The 17,705-nt window shown below is 34.8% G+C and overlaps 1 protein-coding gene across 13 annotated transcripts in view; it reads right to left on the bottom strand.

The window, feature by feature from the left end:
• AGTPBP1 (ATP/GTP binding carboxypeptidase 1) overlaps positions 1–17,705 on the bottom strand; it is a 175,626-nt gene that overhangs the window by 22,073 nt on the left and 135,848 nt on the right. For all 13 annotated transcript variants that reach the window (XM_070590601.1, XM_070590590.1, XM_070590589.1 and 10 more), the window contains 6 exons: positions 12,126–12,213; positions 9,164–9,308; positions 6,441–6,594; positions 4,922–5,102; positions 3,219–3,348; positions 2,048–2,179 (listed from right to left, as the gene is read on the bottom strand). In XM_070590601.1, coding sequence (XP_070446702.1) covers positions 2,048–2,179; positions 3,219–3,348; positions 4,922–5,102; positions 6,441–6,594; positions 9,164–9,308; positions 12,126–12,213 — 830 coding nt within the window. The remainder of the gene's footprint in view (positions 1–2,047; positions 2,180–3,218; positions 3,349–4,921; positions 5,103–6,440; positions 6,595–9,163; positions 9,309–12,125; positions 12,214–17,705) is intronic.

Genomic DNA, 17,705 nt, shown 5'->3' with positions numbered 1-17,705 from the left:
GAATCATGTGGATCTTCTTGCTATATTCCCTGCTATTTGAAACATCAAAACAATTCTTACTAATTTAGAATTTTCTGCTTCTTAGACAAATAGTAATCAGTTAAAAAATAGAATGGAAGAGAGGATCACATTCATAGCAGCAATAAAGCGGAATAAAACCATGCAAGAAAACTACGTTTAAAATATGAAGAAAAACATTTAAAAAATGAAATTTTAGTCATGAAAGATGCCATGGCTAATTAAAAGATTTAACACTGCAAATGTCAATCACTCCTAAATTAATCAATAAAGCTAAGACAATGACAATCAAAATGCTCACAACATTTTTTGCAACTTAAAATTATTCTCAAGTTCACCTGAAAGTATAAATCTCAGGGTACCTCCTGGGGAATTCTGAAAGAAAAGGCTATGACTGGAGAAACAGGCCATCAGAGATTAACCCAAATTATATATCTAAGGTAAATTAAATTGCAATACTGGTGCAGAATAGATATATCCCTAGAAAGTAAGTTCAGAATTAGAACCAAAAGAATTTGTTAAACCTAGTATTTATTACTGGTGGAGAAAAGACTGACATTCACTACCGGATAGCCATTGAGAAAAAAGAGCTGAAGTCCCTCTTCATTAAATTAAATTCTAACTAGATTTACAATTTAAACTTAAAATTAATAAGTAAAATTTTAAAATGAAACTAAAAACAGTAAACGTGGAACTATACTTTTAAAATCTTGGAATGAGGAAAGTCTTTCTAAGCCTCAAAACCTATAAGCCACTTAAAAAAAATCAAATATGATAAAAGTTTTCAACTACTACACATCATAAACAAAAAAAGTTTAAATATATTTATAATATACATAAAGTTATTTTAAAAACAATAATAATTAGATGATCAGTACAAAAGTAAGCAGAGAATATGAGAAAAGACTATTTTTAAAAGGAGAGATCATAACTGGCCAAACATATGAAAAGATACTCAACCTCATTTACAATTACAGACACGCAAATTAAAACCATCAGATATTTTTTTCACCTAGCAAAGATGATAGTATGATGCAGGAAGGGTGTGGAGAAACCGCACCATCATTCCTTGTATTGGCGACTATCAATTTGGGGAAGGACAATTTGCTAATACTAATCAAATGACCACTAACCAGGGGCTACTGAATAAATAAATTTTGGTACATCTGTACGATAATACGAAAAATGCATAAGGGACATCTTTTTAACAATTAGTTAAAAAGACTGACAGATCTAGACATGAGGACCTGGAAAGATGACCAACAAACATCATATGAAAAAACAAGCTGCTGTGGAGCATTAAAAAAATTTTTAAAAATGAAACTTCATATACTATATGCATATCCCTCTATGAATGAAAGTGCTTACCGGCACATCTCACAACACGCATGGTAAAACTGATTAGTGATTAAGAGAGAAGATCACTTTCACTGATTACTTTATACTTCTGGAGTGTTTCCACTTTTTAAATAGCTTGAATCATTTTATTTATTTGGGAAAAGGGAAGAAGAGAGAGGACACCAAAAAGAAAATGTGTGCTGGAGTTCTGCTAAGGGCAGTGGTATGTTACTGACACCCTTTTTGGAAAATAACCTGGGTGCTGGTCTAGGCGTATTTACAGGAGGAGAGACACTGTGGGAGAATGGAAAGCACACAGGACTTGAAGCAGTAAGACCTCATTTCAGTCCTGGGCATGTCTCAAAACACAAAGACCCATGTGGAAACATGGCGTGTAACAGATGGCTTAATGAAATCAGCAGAGGAAGGATGAACTGTTTAATAAATGGTGCTGAGGCAACTGGCTATACACAGGGAAACTAAAATTAGATCTCATATCTCATACAAAAATAAAGTCCAAATAGATTAAATCCAAATGGGAAAAGCAAAAAATTTTAGAACATTGAAAAATCTGAAACAAAAATGGCAAAATGGCAACATTTACTGAATCTGAGTAATTCATATATCTTATTTTCTATAGTTTTATGTGTGTGTGAAATTCAAAAACTCCTGACTTGTCTGTAATAATTACCCTGTATCCCACATCTTCCACAACATCACATGAAGTTGCATTATCACTGGTATGCCACACTGTCTCTTTGATGCTGCAGCCATACATAAATACATTCTTCTTTCGGGAGTGGCCATGATAATCACAATAAACCTTGAAAAGATGATATATTTTAAAAATATAAAAACCTTCAAATTCATATATTGCCAAGTAAAGCTAGTTAATATCAAGCCAATAAACAAGTTTGTGCTCCTTGGTCATTTTACTGTTAACTGAGCCACCATTTAACAAGTAGAACCCAAGAAAGCAATAATATCTAGTTTTGGGAAAGATCTATGATTAATTCTAGAGTGGCTAAGTCCTCTGCAGATCCTGCATCAAGCAATGAGTTCCACTCTTTCTTTCGCATCTACTGCTACTTTAAAAAATAACAAACTCAACCGTAGGTCAAATCTACAGCTGCAGTCATCACTGCCCCAAGGGTTGTTAAAACATTTACCTAATTTAAAAGAACATGAAAATGCTCTCATGAAAAAGGGTATGGTTTCAATTTAATTTTTAAGAGTATCATTTTTAAAATGAAAAATGAAGGACAGATTTGCATGTCAATTTTGCCCCTCTGCAAAATTTTTCTATCTTTCCCAAAGGAAGATTAACTCTTTTAAACACTAATCTAATGGGCACATTCTAAACAAAACCTGCTGAAAACGAAAGAGGCAAATATACACAGCTCAGTAGTGTGCCCCTCCATGCCTGTTCCACCTTTCAGGGGCATGCTCAAGACTCACCTGCTGCAGATCTGACTAAGGGCCCAGAAATAAGCTTCTACCAGTTTGAGAATTTGGAAGATACATACCGTTACCTTAGTGTTATTCAAACAGTGAAGTTAAATACCTAAAACTTACAACCAGGAGTTACCAATATTCATAAACAAAAAAGAAAAAGAAAATGCTCATGAAATTATAAAAATTAAACCTGATGTAATAACATGGCTACATTGTATTAACTGGACATCATAATTAATACACAAGTGATTGATAACAGAAAAAGATATTTTTTCTCTAAAAATATTTAATTTCTTTTGAAATTAACACTAGGCTATTATAACTAGAAAATAATGTACAAAATACTAAGTCACTTATCAACAAAATCACTTATTTGACTGTACAAGCAAACAAATACTGCTTCTTACCAGTGGTAAGCGCTTCACTGCAGCCAGGTACTGGAGCAGCCCCTTAGCATGGTAAATCGTAGGATGTAAATCTGGATTCGGACTTTGCCACTGTCTATTCAAATCTTCTCCACTTAATGAACAGCGGTGACTACACATATGTAAACACAATGACAGACAAACACTGGTACCAATAAACTCTTATACATACACTTGATTTATGATTCTATTCCACTAAATATTTCAAATAGGTATAGATGTTGGGCTCAACAGAATGCATATTATAGTCTTTAAATAAATATTTATTAAACATTGGCTGTATGCAAGATCTTGTGTTACACGTGTTTAACCATGGTAAGCTTTCAGATTTATAGGTCAAAATTTTCAAGCTACAGAAAAAATTAATTCTCAGTTCTGAGGTTTTGTTCAATACTGTACAGAATTTATTAATAGTCATATTTTCCATTCTAACTATATAATAATCAATGTTAGACTAACATTCCATATTTTGGTTGTAACAGTTATTATGTAAAAGTGCTATCTGAGACCTCCTTCTAAGAAAGATAAGTATATGAAAAGTATACATTCTTGTAAAAATTCAAATACATTTTCATTTAATTGTAGGTATTAAGAATTAAAGCCATTGAGCAAAAATTCAAGCAAAGAATAAGAAGGTGATAACAGAAACATGAACAGAATCCCAACTGGTCAATATATTTCTGAATTAAAACTAGACATAAAAATCTCATTTTAGTTCCATAACCATAACATACTACCTAAAAAGAAATTATTCTATTTTTTAATTCGAAAATTTCCTAAGGGTCCGACCCAGTGGCATAGCAGTTAAGTTTGTGTGCTTTGCTTCGGCAGCCCAGGGCTCGCCAGTTCAGATCCTGGGTGCAGACCTACACATCGCTTATCAAGCCATGCTGTGGCAGGTGTCTCACATATAAAGTAGAGGAAGATGGGCAAGGTGTTAGCTCAGGGCCAATCTTCCTCAGCAAAAAGAGGAGGATTGGCGGCAGATGTTAGCTCAGGGCTAATCTTCCTCAAAAAAAAAAAATTTCCTAAAATATGAGAAATATTCCTGCTACCTTCACTGAATAAATAAAACACAGTATTCTCAACTTTGGAGATGATCATGAGAGCTAGACAAAGTCCCACCTTCCAGGAGCACTACAGAGATCTTGTCTAATCGCCACAATAAAGGAACTGTACTAACTACAAGCCATCTCCACTTAAAGAGTAGTTATCTTCCAGTATTTCCAGGCTAAAGAACTCCTTCTGTCAGAAACTACACCTCCTCATATGAGGAAGAGGAGAGCAGATGGAGACAATGTTCTGTATCAGTGGAAAGAGATCCCAGAAGATTTTAAATCTTAGAACAGCCTGAGATCATACCACTGACAAATAAAAAAAGGAAAGAATATAATAGGACATGCTAAAAATCTTTTTCATATCCTGACATTGTGATTTTTCTAAAACAACTCAAGCAAGCATGCATTTTATGAAATCATATTCTCATGAATAGAGAATGTCTCAAAATATACAAAATATATTTTCATTTTAAAACTTTATCTTAGATGAATTCCCCACCAAAAATTTCTTTGCTCTAGAAAAATCACTAGATTTGTTTTCCAAATTAACCTAGATGCTATTTTAACAAGTTCATACAGGACAGCCACAATAATCTGTAATATTTCTATAACTATTGCTTAACTTACTTTCCATTGATGACACCATCTGGATTTAGCATAGGGACAATTTTAAAAATATAGGATTCTCGCAAGCTCTGAGCAGTAGGGTTATTACTCATGAGATACTCCAATGTTCCTTTCATTACCCAACTGGCATTAGTTTCTCCAGGATGTACCCGAGCAGATAAGAAGACGTAAGGGCGATTTCCTAAAGTACACACAAAATCTCAAATTAACATGAACAGTGACTGAAAGTTGGCATGATGTTTGACTTTGGGGCTTTAGAAATATTTCTACTCAATTCTAGACAACTAGAACTGTGAATTCTCATATAAATTCACAGCAGAGCTCACTGTGCACCTGCTCCATCCCAGCCCTGCACTGGGCCCCTACAGAGGAAACAGACAGAAACCCACAAAAGCCATGTCCCAAAGGAGTCCAGAATATCAACATAACACAATAGTCAGTATTGAGTCACTTATGTATTTCCCTATAATTAAGTAACATATACAATTAGTTCTTTAACATAATCTTGGTTTTATAAAGAATAAGTAGTTGGGAAAGTTTTAAATATAAATTTATTTTTCATAAAGTCATGGGAAAAAGAAGGAAAATATAGTCTTATCCCTGTTTTATACTCACTTGCTAGGCACAGAAAAAAAGGTATACCTGCTCAGATATTCACAAAGAAAAATTTTTTTTTCTATACATTTAGATTTACCAGTCTACAAAATAAACACTCAGTTCACCTGCCCATACTATTTTCATGCACAGCAAGCTCTTTCCCTTTCCTGAAAATACTTTATCTTCTTATAAAAATTAGAGCAGTTTTCTTATCTTTTCTACCACAGCTGTACATTTGAGGCAACTTTTAAAATACAAATGGTATGCGAGACCAGCACAGTAGCATAGTGGTTAAGTTCAGCACGCTCCACTTTGTTGGCCCAAGTTCACGGGTTTGGATCCCTAGCATGGACCTATACCACTCGTCAGCCATGCTGTGGCGGTGACCCACATACAAATTAGAGGAAGACTGGCAATAGATGTTAGCTCAGGGCAAATTTTGCTCAGCAAAAAAAAAAAAAAAAAAAAAAAAATATATATATATATATATATATATATATACACACATAAATGGTAAAGAAAACAAGAAGCTATTCAGTGTTAGCATCAAAACACTTGATAGGTTTCTGAAGGCTTAATTTATAAATAAAATTAGTTGTCAATTTTTAAGTTGACTGTATTATTACATGAACTCCTAAAATAACGTGTTCTACTATACTTTGGGTATGACTTCTAAGGATAAAAACCACAGAATATTAGTATCAAAAGATACGTCAGAGGTCATCTCACACAGCTCCTTCATTTTGAAGACAAGGAAACTGAGGCCCAGAAATAGACCCAGGGCCAAGCGGTAACAGGACCAAGACTAGAACCCAAGACTTCCGATGCCTATTCCTAGTATTACTGCCCTCAGAAAACATATATGAAGCAAAGAAAAATAAGTAAGAATGACCGGTATTTTGAGTGAGGAAGACAGACTTACTGAATTGACAGATATGTTCATAATAATTAGACTCTGGCATTGCTGTTATAGTCACCAAGGGACAGCTGTTTCCAGATAGGGTTTCACATAACACATCTTTCCGAAAATAGATTTGCTGAGGATTGTACGCTGATTCCAACTTCTGAAGATGCATCTTGATAAAAATTTAAAAGCAAAGTATACAATCATTTATAAATTCCCTATGATAAACAGAAATAAATGCATCCAGATCTCCACATAACTAAAAGTGAATCAGATTTCTAATCCCTTCCCTGAAAACTTTAGGGGGCCAAATGTAGTTCAAATGTCAGTATTTGGGGAACTTGAGAAAAGAGGACAGACACAGAGCATACAACATTAACTATGCAACACCACTCGCGGGCTCGGCAGCGGCAGCCTGGAACGAGCACATTATTATTTCTGCAGCAAAACACATGAAGAGTCATTCTAAGTGGAATCAATATGCTAAATAAGCTCACATCACTTCAGGCCAGGCTTTGCTGCCAAATGGGTTATGAAAAAGCTTTCGGTTTTCAAAGCCTTCTGAATTTTGAAATTGTGAGTGACTGTAGACCTGCAACAGCAATCTAAAATAGGCAGAATGAGAATTGTGTAGCACAAGATTTTTTAACAACTTATCCTGATTTCAAGATTAATACAGGTTCATTGTAAAATGTCTGGAAGACACAAAAAGTAGAAAGAAAAAATTTAAAACACCCATAATTGCATCACCTACATTACTACTAACACATGCCAATGTTTATAAACAAAACTGTAATTACATGAGTTTTTATAACCTGCTTTTATCAGTTAATAATGTATACACACATACATATATTCATAAGTATGATTACATATCATTAAACATCTTAAATGCGTCTTTTGAAAACACAGTTTTAACGGTTTTAGCATATAGATACACAAAAACGAAACTGTTCAATCCCGTATTTTAAGAGACTTAGTTGGTCTCCCAACTTTTGCCTTTGTTCACTGACATCGTCACTATTCACTGTGTGGCACCATGTCCACTGGGGACGGAACAGTGAACACATGAGCCCACCCCAGGGAAATCTAGAGTGCTGTGAGAGCTGCCACACAAGAGAGGGCAGCCGGGCTGTGTCTGGGCAGTAAGGAAAAGCCTTCCAGAGAAAACGACATTTAGACTCAGATCCAAGGATGAGTGAGAGGACAGAGAAGAGGGCCGCAGGCAGAAGGAGGGGTAAACAGGAGGATCACAAAACAAGAAAGAAGAAGGGCATTTTAAAGAACTGAAAAAGATTCACTATAGCTAGGCCAGAAAGGGTGAGATAGAGAGAATTTAACCCAGAATGAAGGGCCTTGTAGACCAGTCCTTCCCAAAGTATAGTATATGTACTACTGGCAACTGAGATGATTAAGAGATATGTGGACAATCTAAGAAAAAAATTAATAGGTATGTATTTTACTGTGAATTAATTCCATAGCTATTAACTTAGGATGAGGATAAACTTTAAAGAGTGAATTATTTTAAGGTCTATTTAAAGATAAACATTAAATAAATAATAGTTCAAATAGTATGTGACTATGACAAATATCATGTAAAATAACATGGAAATGACTGAATGAACCATGGTAAGAATCTCAGACTTCATACAAATGGCAGGAAAAATCACTAAGGAGCTTTAAGCAGGGGATTTATATGATTAGATTTGCCATCAAAGAGTCCTCTTGCTACAGCATAGAAAAAAGACTAATGAAGAGGAAAGCGGTAAAAGTGAATTGTGAATTCTAGGACACCAGTCAGAGAGGTTGGCAGAAGTCCAGGTGGGAAACAATGGTGATGCCTGGAAATGGTCGTGGTAGTGGAATAGGAAGAAAGGAAAGGAATTCAAAATATATCAAAAAGGTAACGTCAGCAAAGAACAACAACACGTAACCCTGTAAATAACAACACTATGTATTCTGGTGCCGTGTTATTCAGCACAGAAAGATACCTAATTACTCCTTTCTTGCAGGTTGTAATCTTTATTAAAATGATGTGAGCCTCCTTGAGTGTTCTCAGCCCTGAGATCTCTCCTGCTCTATCGACTTTCTCTCATTTTCCCCTCTCTAATAATTTGGAAGCTTGTTTGTAATCATAGTGCTCCAATTTCTTTCTGGGTAACTTGATCCTTGATCATTAGGACAGACATTCTGTTCTGAGAATAAATCTAGCACAGTAATTACTTGAATTAATTCATTTATGTTTGTTTTACAATGCAAATATTCAAAAATCTCAAGAGAATCCACAAAACAACTCTTATACCTCATATTCTAAGGAATCTGTTTCTAGAACTCCATATAAAACCACTAAAAAAGAATGAAGTCCCTACAGGAAAGCTTAAATTACATCTTCATTTTTCTACTGTTATATTTTCTATGAGATTCAATGCTTCTCGTTAAACAAGTGGAAATATCACCTAGTTAAAATCTGTAAAGCACAGAATCTTAAAGAACAGTAGATTTCTACACAAAGATGGAGAGTAAAATCACATCAAATTTCCTTACTATTTCTATTAAATAAAGACTACATTCTCATTTTACTCCCTTTAATGTTTTCAACAAATATAATATTGTTTTCTAAAATCTTCAGCACTGGATCATTTTCTTATTTTATTGAGAGATTTAATTAAAGCAATTTTTCAATGATTGGACACATGCATATAACACAATAATGGTCATAATACAACTTGATGAGTCCTCACCTGTAAAGTTGAATACGTGTATGGATAGTGATAAGCAAAGTAGCACACATCATCTTTATGTGGAAAACTGACAGTGAAGGTAATTGTGTAGTAGGATTTCCCCTTTTGCCCACCTGCAGCAACTGAACTTCTTGAGAAGTGATTTCTGTAATAGAAAAGCACAAAACATATTGATTTCATCTACATGAAAATTCTAACTTTTCTTGCTATTTTTATTAAACAGAACTTCATGGAAAAAAGAGAAAAACCATGGTAGGTAAAAGTTTAACTTAAATACTCTGTAAAACATAGCCTTGGTAGTAACAAAGCAGTTAACTGCTATCAGCCAAAATCATTACTTTTCAATTCTAAATTTACTAATTAAAGCTAATATTCTACACATCAATAAAAATTTTAGAATCTCATTCTTCATTAGCCATACACATTACTGGATCTACACAATTATCATGAATGGCTGCTACAACCGTTAAATGAAAGCTGATGGACACCTTCATAGTGGATGCATCAGGGAAAAAACCTAAATTCACTATCAATCTTCAGATTACAAAAAAAGAAATAACCAGATGAGATGTGTTTCCTGATGTGATACAAGAGAAATTCACTGCACCTTCTATGAAGTATTCTTGCCAAAAATCAAAGTTGATCAGGCTTCTAGATCTAACTACTAGTTTATAAGAACTGAGAAAGAAGAATTTGTTACAAACAGGGATGCAATCAGCAAAATCCAAAATGTGGAAAATCTTGCAAGACAAATGATCCAGTTTCTTCAACAAATAAATGATGTGTAGGAAAAAAGGAAACTTACAAATTGAAAGAGTCTTACGGGACATCAAAAATCAAACGCAATGTGTGATCCCTGGTTGGTCTGACTGAAACAAACCAACTATAAAATAAGATTTATGAGATAACTGGGGAAGTTTGAACATTGACTATATATTTTATCATATTAAGGAATTTCTTTAGGCGTGAAAACGGCTTTGTGGTTAGACTGCCTTAAATGTATCTCTAAAGAAAAAGATCTTTGAAGTCTTTATGAATAAATATGACATCCGGAAATGCCTTTAAAAATTCAGTGAGGAGGTGGGGGTGAAAGTATAGCTAAAACACAACTAACTATGTGCTGATAGTTGTTGAAACCAGGTAATGAATACATGGGGCCTCATTATCTTATTATCTGTGTTTGTAAATGTTTGAAGATTTCCATAATAAAAAGTTTTTAAAACTACATGTTACTTTCCAGACTTCAAATACCACTGACATATGATGACCTAAAAATGCTGTGTCTGTTAATTTAATTTGTAAAATTTCAAATCACTTTGTATTATTTAAGCCACAAACTAAAGAAAAGCAACAACCTATAGATTATTTATTTATGTACACACACATTCACATACATACACATTCAAGTTTGCACATAAGCAAACTGATATAGTCTGCATCAACTTAGCCACTGTATCTTGAATGATAGTTGCTTAAGGGTTGTGGAAAATGCAAAGTATGTTCCAGAACTAGTCCCTGCCAATTCTTTTCACCCAAAAGTTTAACATCTAACTGAAAAGGTATTTATACCACCACATTATAGCTATATTGAAGTTTACAGGTTATACTCTTTCACATACTGGTGGAAGGCAGTCTCATTCTCATTTTACAGATGAGATAAACAGGCATGAGTGGACTTTGTTAACGTGAAAGATTAAGACACAATGCAAAAAACAGTAGATTTTAATCCTCACTATCTGGATTTCAGGCTTCAGAAAAGCAACTAGAACAGTGCTTGTTACATAGAAAATAGTTAATAAATGTCTGTTGAATTGACCTGAATTCCAGTTCCAGATCTAGAAGCAGCCAAAAGAAAAAACAAAAACTCAACTAAATGAATGAAGATCCTTGCCATCACCCTTACACAGAATACCCTGTCATGCTATGAGCATTCACTTGACAACGTGAAAAAGAAAGGTATTCATGGATTGATGGTTTCTCCTGTGCAAAGGGAGAGAAGCATGAAAGAAATAATACTTTGTGAAAAACACTGCTTCATCCTCTGACAGTCTAAACCACTCTGCCAAAACCTGAGCAAGCACTGTGCAGATCCGCACTGCGGAAACCTCTACTGAGATAAACTCCACTGGACGTTTTCTTTCCCAGAAAGTAACAGCACTGAAGACTTAAGTTTCTCCAAAGCCTCATCATAAACTGTTAAGAACAGTTTAATCTTAGAAGCATTTTTCTAATGATAAAACCAAAAAAGAAGAAACATTAGTGTAATTAAGCACAATATAAAAGGTAAAAATCCACTAAACAAAAATGTCAGCATTAAGATTAATAGCACAGAAGAAACGGGGAGGCCAAGTACAGTCAACAGTGGAAGTTATCTGGAAACATATTACACACAGAGACAGTAAAAATGGGAAGCAAGGCATGTGGTGGTCCTAGATCACTTCAACATGAAGCTGAAGAAAAACTTAATTATTCCACTGAAGCAATAAATGATTCCTAGCACTTATTTCCAACTCAATAAGGAGATCACCCCTTGAAGTCAGACTTGAACTGTATAAAAATGAGATAAACATTTGTGTGTAGAAAAGATAAGAAGTACACATAATATTATCACAACAACAAAAGCCACTCCAAATTATTTCCTAGAATTTCTATTTTCAGTTACATTTAATAAAGTTTCCAGAGTTTTAAAGCTAAAATAGTTGAGGACACATAGCTGTCTAAGTGGTGGAGCTGTCTAAGATTTAGACCTAAGTACGTCTGTCTACAGAACGCATTTTATTTCTACTAAATATACCCCCCTAAATGGATCTCAGATTTTAAAGGACTTTCTGTTAGATGTCATACTAAAGCAAATCACCACAACTCAAAGAATGCAATGACAACTCTACATTTTATCTTTAAATAGAAGGAATTTAATATTCCCTTCTGTAAGCTGCTGTCCTATTATTCTCAGAATACTTACTTATAGTAACAAATGTCAGTCCCCACACGAATCCACCATGGTCTGGCATTTAACGCCTCCTGAACTGAATACATGAGTGGCTGCATACCTTTGACAGAAAGAGAAAAAAGAGAAAATGCTTTTCAGAATTTTTGAGTTGAAAATTAATCTTGCCATTGTAGAAAACACCAAATGTTCACGAAAGCTAAAAGAAAATACCTTTTTTTATTATGTATAAAAAAGCAATCAGAGAAATTTCTTTAAAATTTCCTAAGTCAGTCAATGATACACTTTTATTTCCAGTTTAACTAAAATGGGATTACAATTTTAATAAGTGAAAACTCACTACACTTTTTTCTATTATCTTTCCTATATCAGATCAACTAAAATAACAAGGAATATATATTCCTTGTAACAAGTGAGAGAGTCAAAAAATACATAAAGACATAGTATATGATCACCCCTCTGCACCCCATGGAGTCCCATCCACACTGAGGTTAAGAGAAAAATAGCATCAAAATGGCACGACTGTTTTCTTCCTCACCCTTCTCCTCACAAATACATGTTTACAGCGGGGAGTGGGGAGATTGTTAACAAAAATAGAATTAAATATATGGTATATTTTCCTGGGTAGTTTTAGAAATATACTTTCCACATGAACTTTAAAATCATCTTATCCAATTTCATAAAATAATGTACTGGGTTTCTAACTGGAATTAGTGAACTTCATATGTTCATTTTAGAAAGGTTGATAATTTTTATTGAGATCTGGTTTGACTTTCCTTAAATTCTAATTTAAAGATATTTTCTTGCTACAGAACCATTTTTTTAAACTTATCTCTGAGTATTTTTATTAGTCTTTGGTAGTCTCTTGTATTTTCTAGGTATGTAAATATCTGTAATTTAAAATATTTTATCTCCTCTTCTTGTATTTATATCAGTTATTTCATTTCCTACTCTTATGAAACAACTTCAAAAACAATTCTGAATACAGTAGTAAGAACAAACCACTCTATCTTGTTCATAATTTCAATCAAAATGTTTTGCCATTCAATGCAATATTTGCCAATTTTTTTCTGCAAATTCACTTTATCATGTTTAAGCAATATAAAGAACTAAACACTGCATAATTTCCATGTGCCAGACACTGCTGTTAAGTACTTCTACATGTCACGTGATTAAACCCTCGCCACAGCCCTCGGTGGCAGGTGCTATGCTTATCCCATAACTGGAGCAGTTTCTTCCATAATTCGTATTACACCTAAGTGTTTTAAATATTTTATCAAATGCCTTTTCAGCATCCACTGATAGAATCACATGGCTTTTCTTAATCTATTGATGCAATAAATTATATTGATAGGTTTCCTATTGTGAACTATTTCTGCAGTCCAAGAAAATGCTATTCTTTTAATAGTATATGATTAAAGCAGCTAAAATCTCATTTAGAATTTTTGCATCTAAAAATTGTCCTTTTTTTAAAAACTTACTTTTACCAAGTATTGGTATAAGATTACACTAGTTTTAGAAAAATACATTAAAAAGATGTCCACCATTTATTGGAATAAATAAAAGTACAATCTCTCTCTTTCTTTTTTTTTGGTGAGGATGATTGTCCCTGAGCTAACACCGGTACCAATCTTCCTCTATTTCGTATGTGGGATGCTGCCACAGCACAGCTTGATGAGTGGTGAGTAGGTCCACACCCAGGATCTGAACCAGCAAACCCCAGGCCATCAAAGCAGAGCACACGAACTTAACCACTACACCACCAGGCCAGCCCCAAAATACAAGTACAAGCTATTTTTTAAATGGTAAATATAATTCAGCTGGAATACCATCTCCATACAGTGACTAATAAATTCGTGTATTTTTAACTTCCTTTTCAACGGTTGTAGTCTGATCAGAACCTCTACTTTTTATTAATCAGTTTTGGTTATTTCTATGTTTTACTTTATTTCTATCTCGTTGTTTTCAGCATTTTTTAAAATTAATTCTCTTCTCCTACTTCCTTTTATTTTCTTGTATTTCTAATTTCTTGAGTACTTAGTTAACTTATTTTCAGTCTTTGTTATTTTAAATAATGCAAGTTATTAAAGGCTTTCAAGTTCCTTCCAAATCCCAGTACCTCTATGTCCCCTAAGCCTATAAAGAGTGCTCCCTTGCAGCACATTCCAGATCAGAGCTGTCCAAGTGAACTCCTGCCAGAAGGGAAAGGAGCTCTGGATCTGCACGGTCCGATGCGGAGCCGCGGGCCACACACGGCTATCAAGCTCAGAAAACGAGCCTAGTGCCACTAAAGAAGTAAATTTCAAATTTTTAATTAATTTAAATTTAAACAGCCACAGGTGGTTAGTCACTATTATATTGGACAGCATAGTTCTAGATAATTTGTTATATCAGTTTTAAATTTTCTCCTCAGGAACAATACTACATATTTCCAAGTATTGATTTTCTTTCTTTTTTTTTAAAGATTGGTACCTGAGCTAACATCTGTTGCCAATCTTTTTCTTCTTCTTCTTCTTCTTCTTCTCCCCAAAGCCCCCCATAGCTGTATATCCTAGTTGTGGGTCCTTCCAGTTGTGGCACGTGGGACAACGCCTCAGCATGGCCTGATGAGCAGTGCCACGTCCACACCCAGGATCCCAACCGGCGAAACCCTGGGCCACCGAAGTAGAGCCCGAGAACTTAACCACTTGGCCACAGGGCCGGCCCCAAGTATTGATTTTCTGTTGACTATCTGTTGATTTCTACTAGTATTCTGGGTCACAATGAAATCTACAAAATCTCTTGGTTTTTTTAAATAACCAATAAATTTTCTCTGTAACAAAATATGAAAACAGTTTTAAATGCTTCATGAACCTAAGGAAGATAGCTTCCTGTGCTGCTTCTATAAAGCAGACAGTAAAAGGTGAAAAACAACAGTACTTACACTAAGATTCCAGAAATACAGCTCAATGCAAAGCCAAGGTGCACGCCCCCAAAATAAAGTATTTCCAGGGTCTAGTTCAAACATATTCTTTCATACACATCATCAAATACTCCATCTCATGTGACATTTGGTTTGTTTCATATTTGTAGCATGACTTTGCATAGTTTTCCTGTTGTTTTATCCTTCTATGAGAGAAGATACATGGGCCTTTTTACCCCATATCCTTACCATTTCTGTTTCTTTCTTTCTTTTTTTTTTGAGGAAGATTAGCCCTGAGCTAACTGCTGCCAATCCTCCTCTTTTCGCTGAAGAAGACTGGCCTTGAACTAACATCCATGCCCATCTTCCTCTAATTTATACATGGGATGCCTACCACAGCATGGCATGTCAAGTGGTGCCATGACCTCACCCGCAATCCGAACCAGTGAACCCCAGGCCGCCGAGAAGTGGAACGTGCACACTTAACGGCTGCGCCACCGGGCTGGCCCTCTGTGTCTTAATCATATCATTTCTTAGAATCCATTTCATTTTTTTTAAGGTATAACTACAGGATCCCACTAACTTCCAATTCTAATTTGAGGAATGCTCCTCAGCTTTCATCCTGTTATTTCTTTTCACTGGAGTCCCAGATCAGTTTCAACATTTCTTCTATCTCACATCTTAAATTTCTTAAAATTTACTCTCAGCTGACTGAAGCACATCTTCAAATATGTTCTCAACATGGGATCCTAACGAATCCAAAAATCAAGCTTGTTGACTATTCTTCAAATTCTCCATACTGTTGCTCATGTTTTGTCTTCTTGACACGTCAAAGTTTGAAAGGGGTATTTTAAATTCTTACAGTAATTGTCTTCTAATCAAGCTGTATTTCCTGGAACTTTTGCTCTCCCTATGTGGGTGCCGTATAGTTATGGCTATTGTTGTATTGTATAAAGGTCTGTGTTCTGCACAGCAAAGGGACCAACAAAGTGAAAAGGCTACCTACCAAATGGGAGAAAATATTTGCAAATCAAATATCTGATAAGGGGTTAATATTCAAAATATATAAAGAACTCATATAACTCAATAGCAAAAAACCAACCTGATTAAAACATGGCCAGAGTATCTGAATAGACATTTTTCCAAAGACGACACACAGATGGCCAACAGCTACATGAAAAGGTGCTCAACATCACTAATCATCAGGGAAATGCAAATCAAAACCACAATGAGATATCACCTCATACATGCTAGACCAGCTATTATCAAAAAGACAAGAAATAATAAGTGTTGGTGACAATGTGGAGAAAAGGGAACCCTGAGCACTGTGGATGGAAATGTAAATTGGTGCAACCACTATGGAAAACAGTATGGAGATTCCTCAAAATTAAAAATGAAACTATCATATGATCCAGCAATTCCACTTCTGTGTATTTATCTGAAGGAAATGAAAACGCTAACTCGAAATGATATAAGCACCCCATGTTCACTGCAGCATTATTTACAATAGCCAAGACAAGGAAGCAACTTAAGTGTCCATCGATGGATGAATGGATAAACAAGATGTGGTGTATATATACAATGGAATAATATTCAGCCATAAAAAAGAAAGAAATCTTGCCATCTGTGACAACATAGACGGACCTTGAAGGCATTATGCTAAGTGAAATAAGCCAGATGGAGAAAGAGAAATACAGTCACATGCTGCATAATGGTGTTTCAATGACAAACTACATATACGATGACAGTCCCCTAAGATTAGCCTTGGTGTGCAGTAGGCTATACCATCTAGGTCTGTGTAAGGACACTCTATGATGTTTGCATGATGACAAAATTGCCTAATGATGCATTTCACAGAATGCACCCTCACCATTAGGCAACCCACAACTGTACCATATGATCTCACTTATACGTGACATCCAAAAAAAAACAAACGAAACCCAAACTCATAGATACAGAGAACAGATCAGTGGTGGCCAGAGGCAGGGGGATAAGGGGTGGGCGAAATGGGTGAAAGCTTTCAAAAGGTACAAACTTCCAATTATAAAATAAATTAAGTCATGGCAATGTAATGTATAGCATGGTGATTATAGTTAGTAACACTATATTGTATATTTCAAAGTGGCTAAGAGAGCAGATCTTAAAACTTCTCATCACAAGAAAAAAACTTATAACTATATGTAGTGATGGATGTTAACTAGACTTATTGTGGAGATTATTTCATAACATACAAATATCAAATCATTACATTGTACACCTGACACTAACATAATGTTACATGTCAATTATATCTCAATAAAAGAAAAAGGTTTGTGACTCTTATAGGTTCTTTAAGGGTTGCAACTTGTAAATACAAACCATCCATTCAGTGCTTTTAACCTTGAATTTTTCTTTGACGTTAATGTTACCACTTTTGCTTTTATTTGTATTTGTCTAATTTATCCCTGCCCTATTACTCATTTTCAATTTTTGTGATTTATTTAATTCTCTCTCTCCCCTAAATTGGGTGACTTTCAATAACTGACTTTTGAGCACATTTCAGCTCATTCACAGTCAGTGACGACAGACACACATTTCATTTCATCTCATTCCTTCCATCTTATTTTCTTTCTACCTCTAAATGTTTTTTTCTCCTTCTAACCTTATTTTACTGTCTTGTTTGCATTTCCCCACATTTCCTTTCTTCTCCCACC

This window comes from Equus przewalskii, chromosome 22 (genome assembly GCF_037783145.1).
Source record: "Equus przewalskii isolate Varuska chromosome 22, EquPr2, whole genome shotgun sequence".
NCBI lineage: Eukaryota > Metazoa > Chordata > Mammalia > Perissodactyla > Equidae > Equus > Equus przewalskii.
The sequence above is the reverse complement of the archived record's forward strand: the minus strand, read 5'-3'. Positions and strand labels throughout refer to the sequence as shown.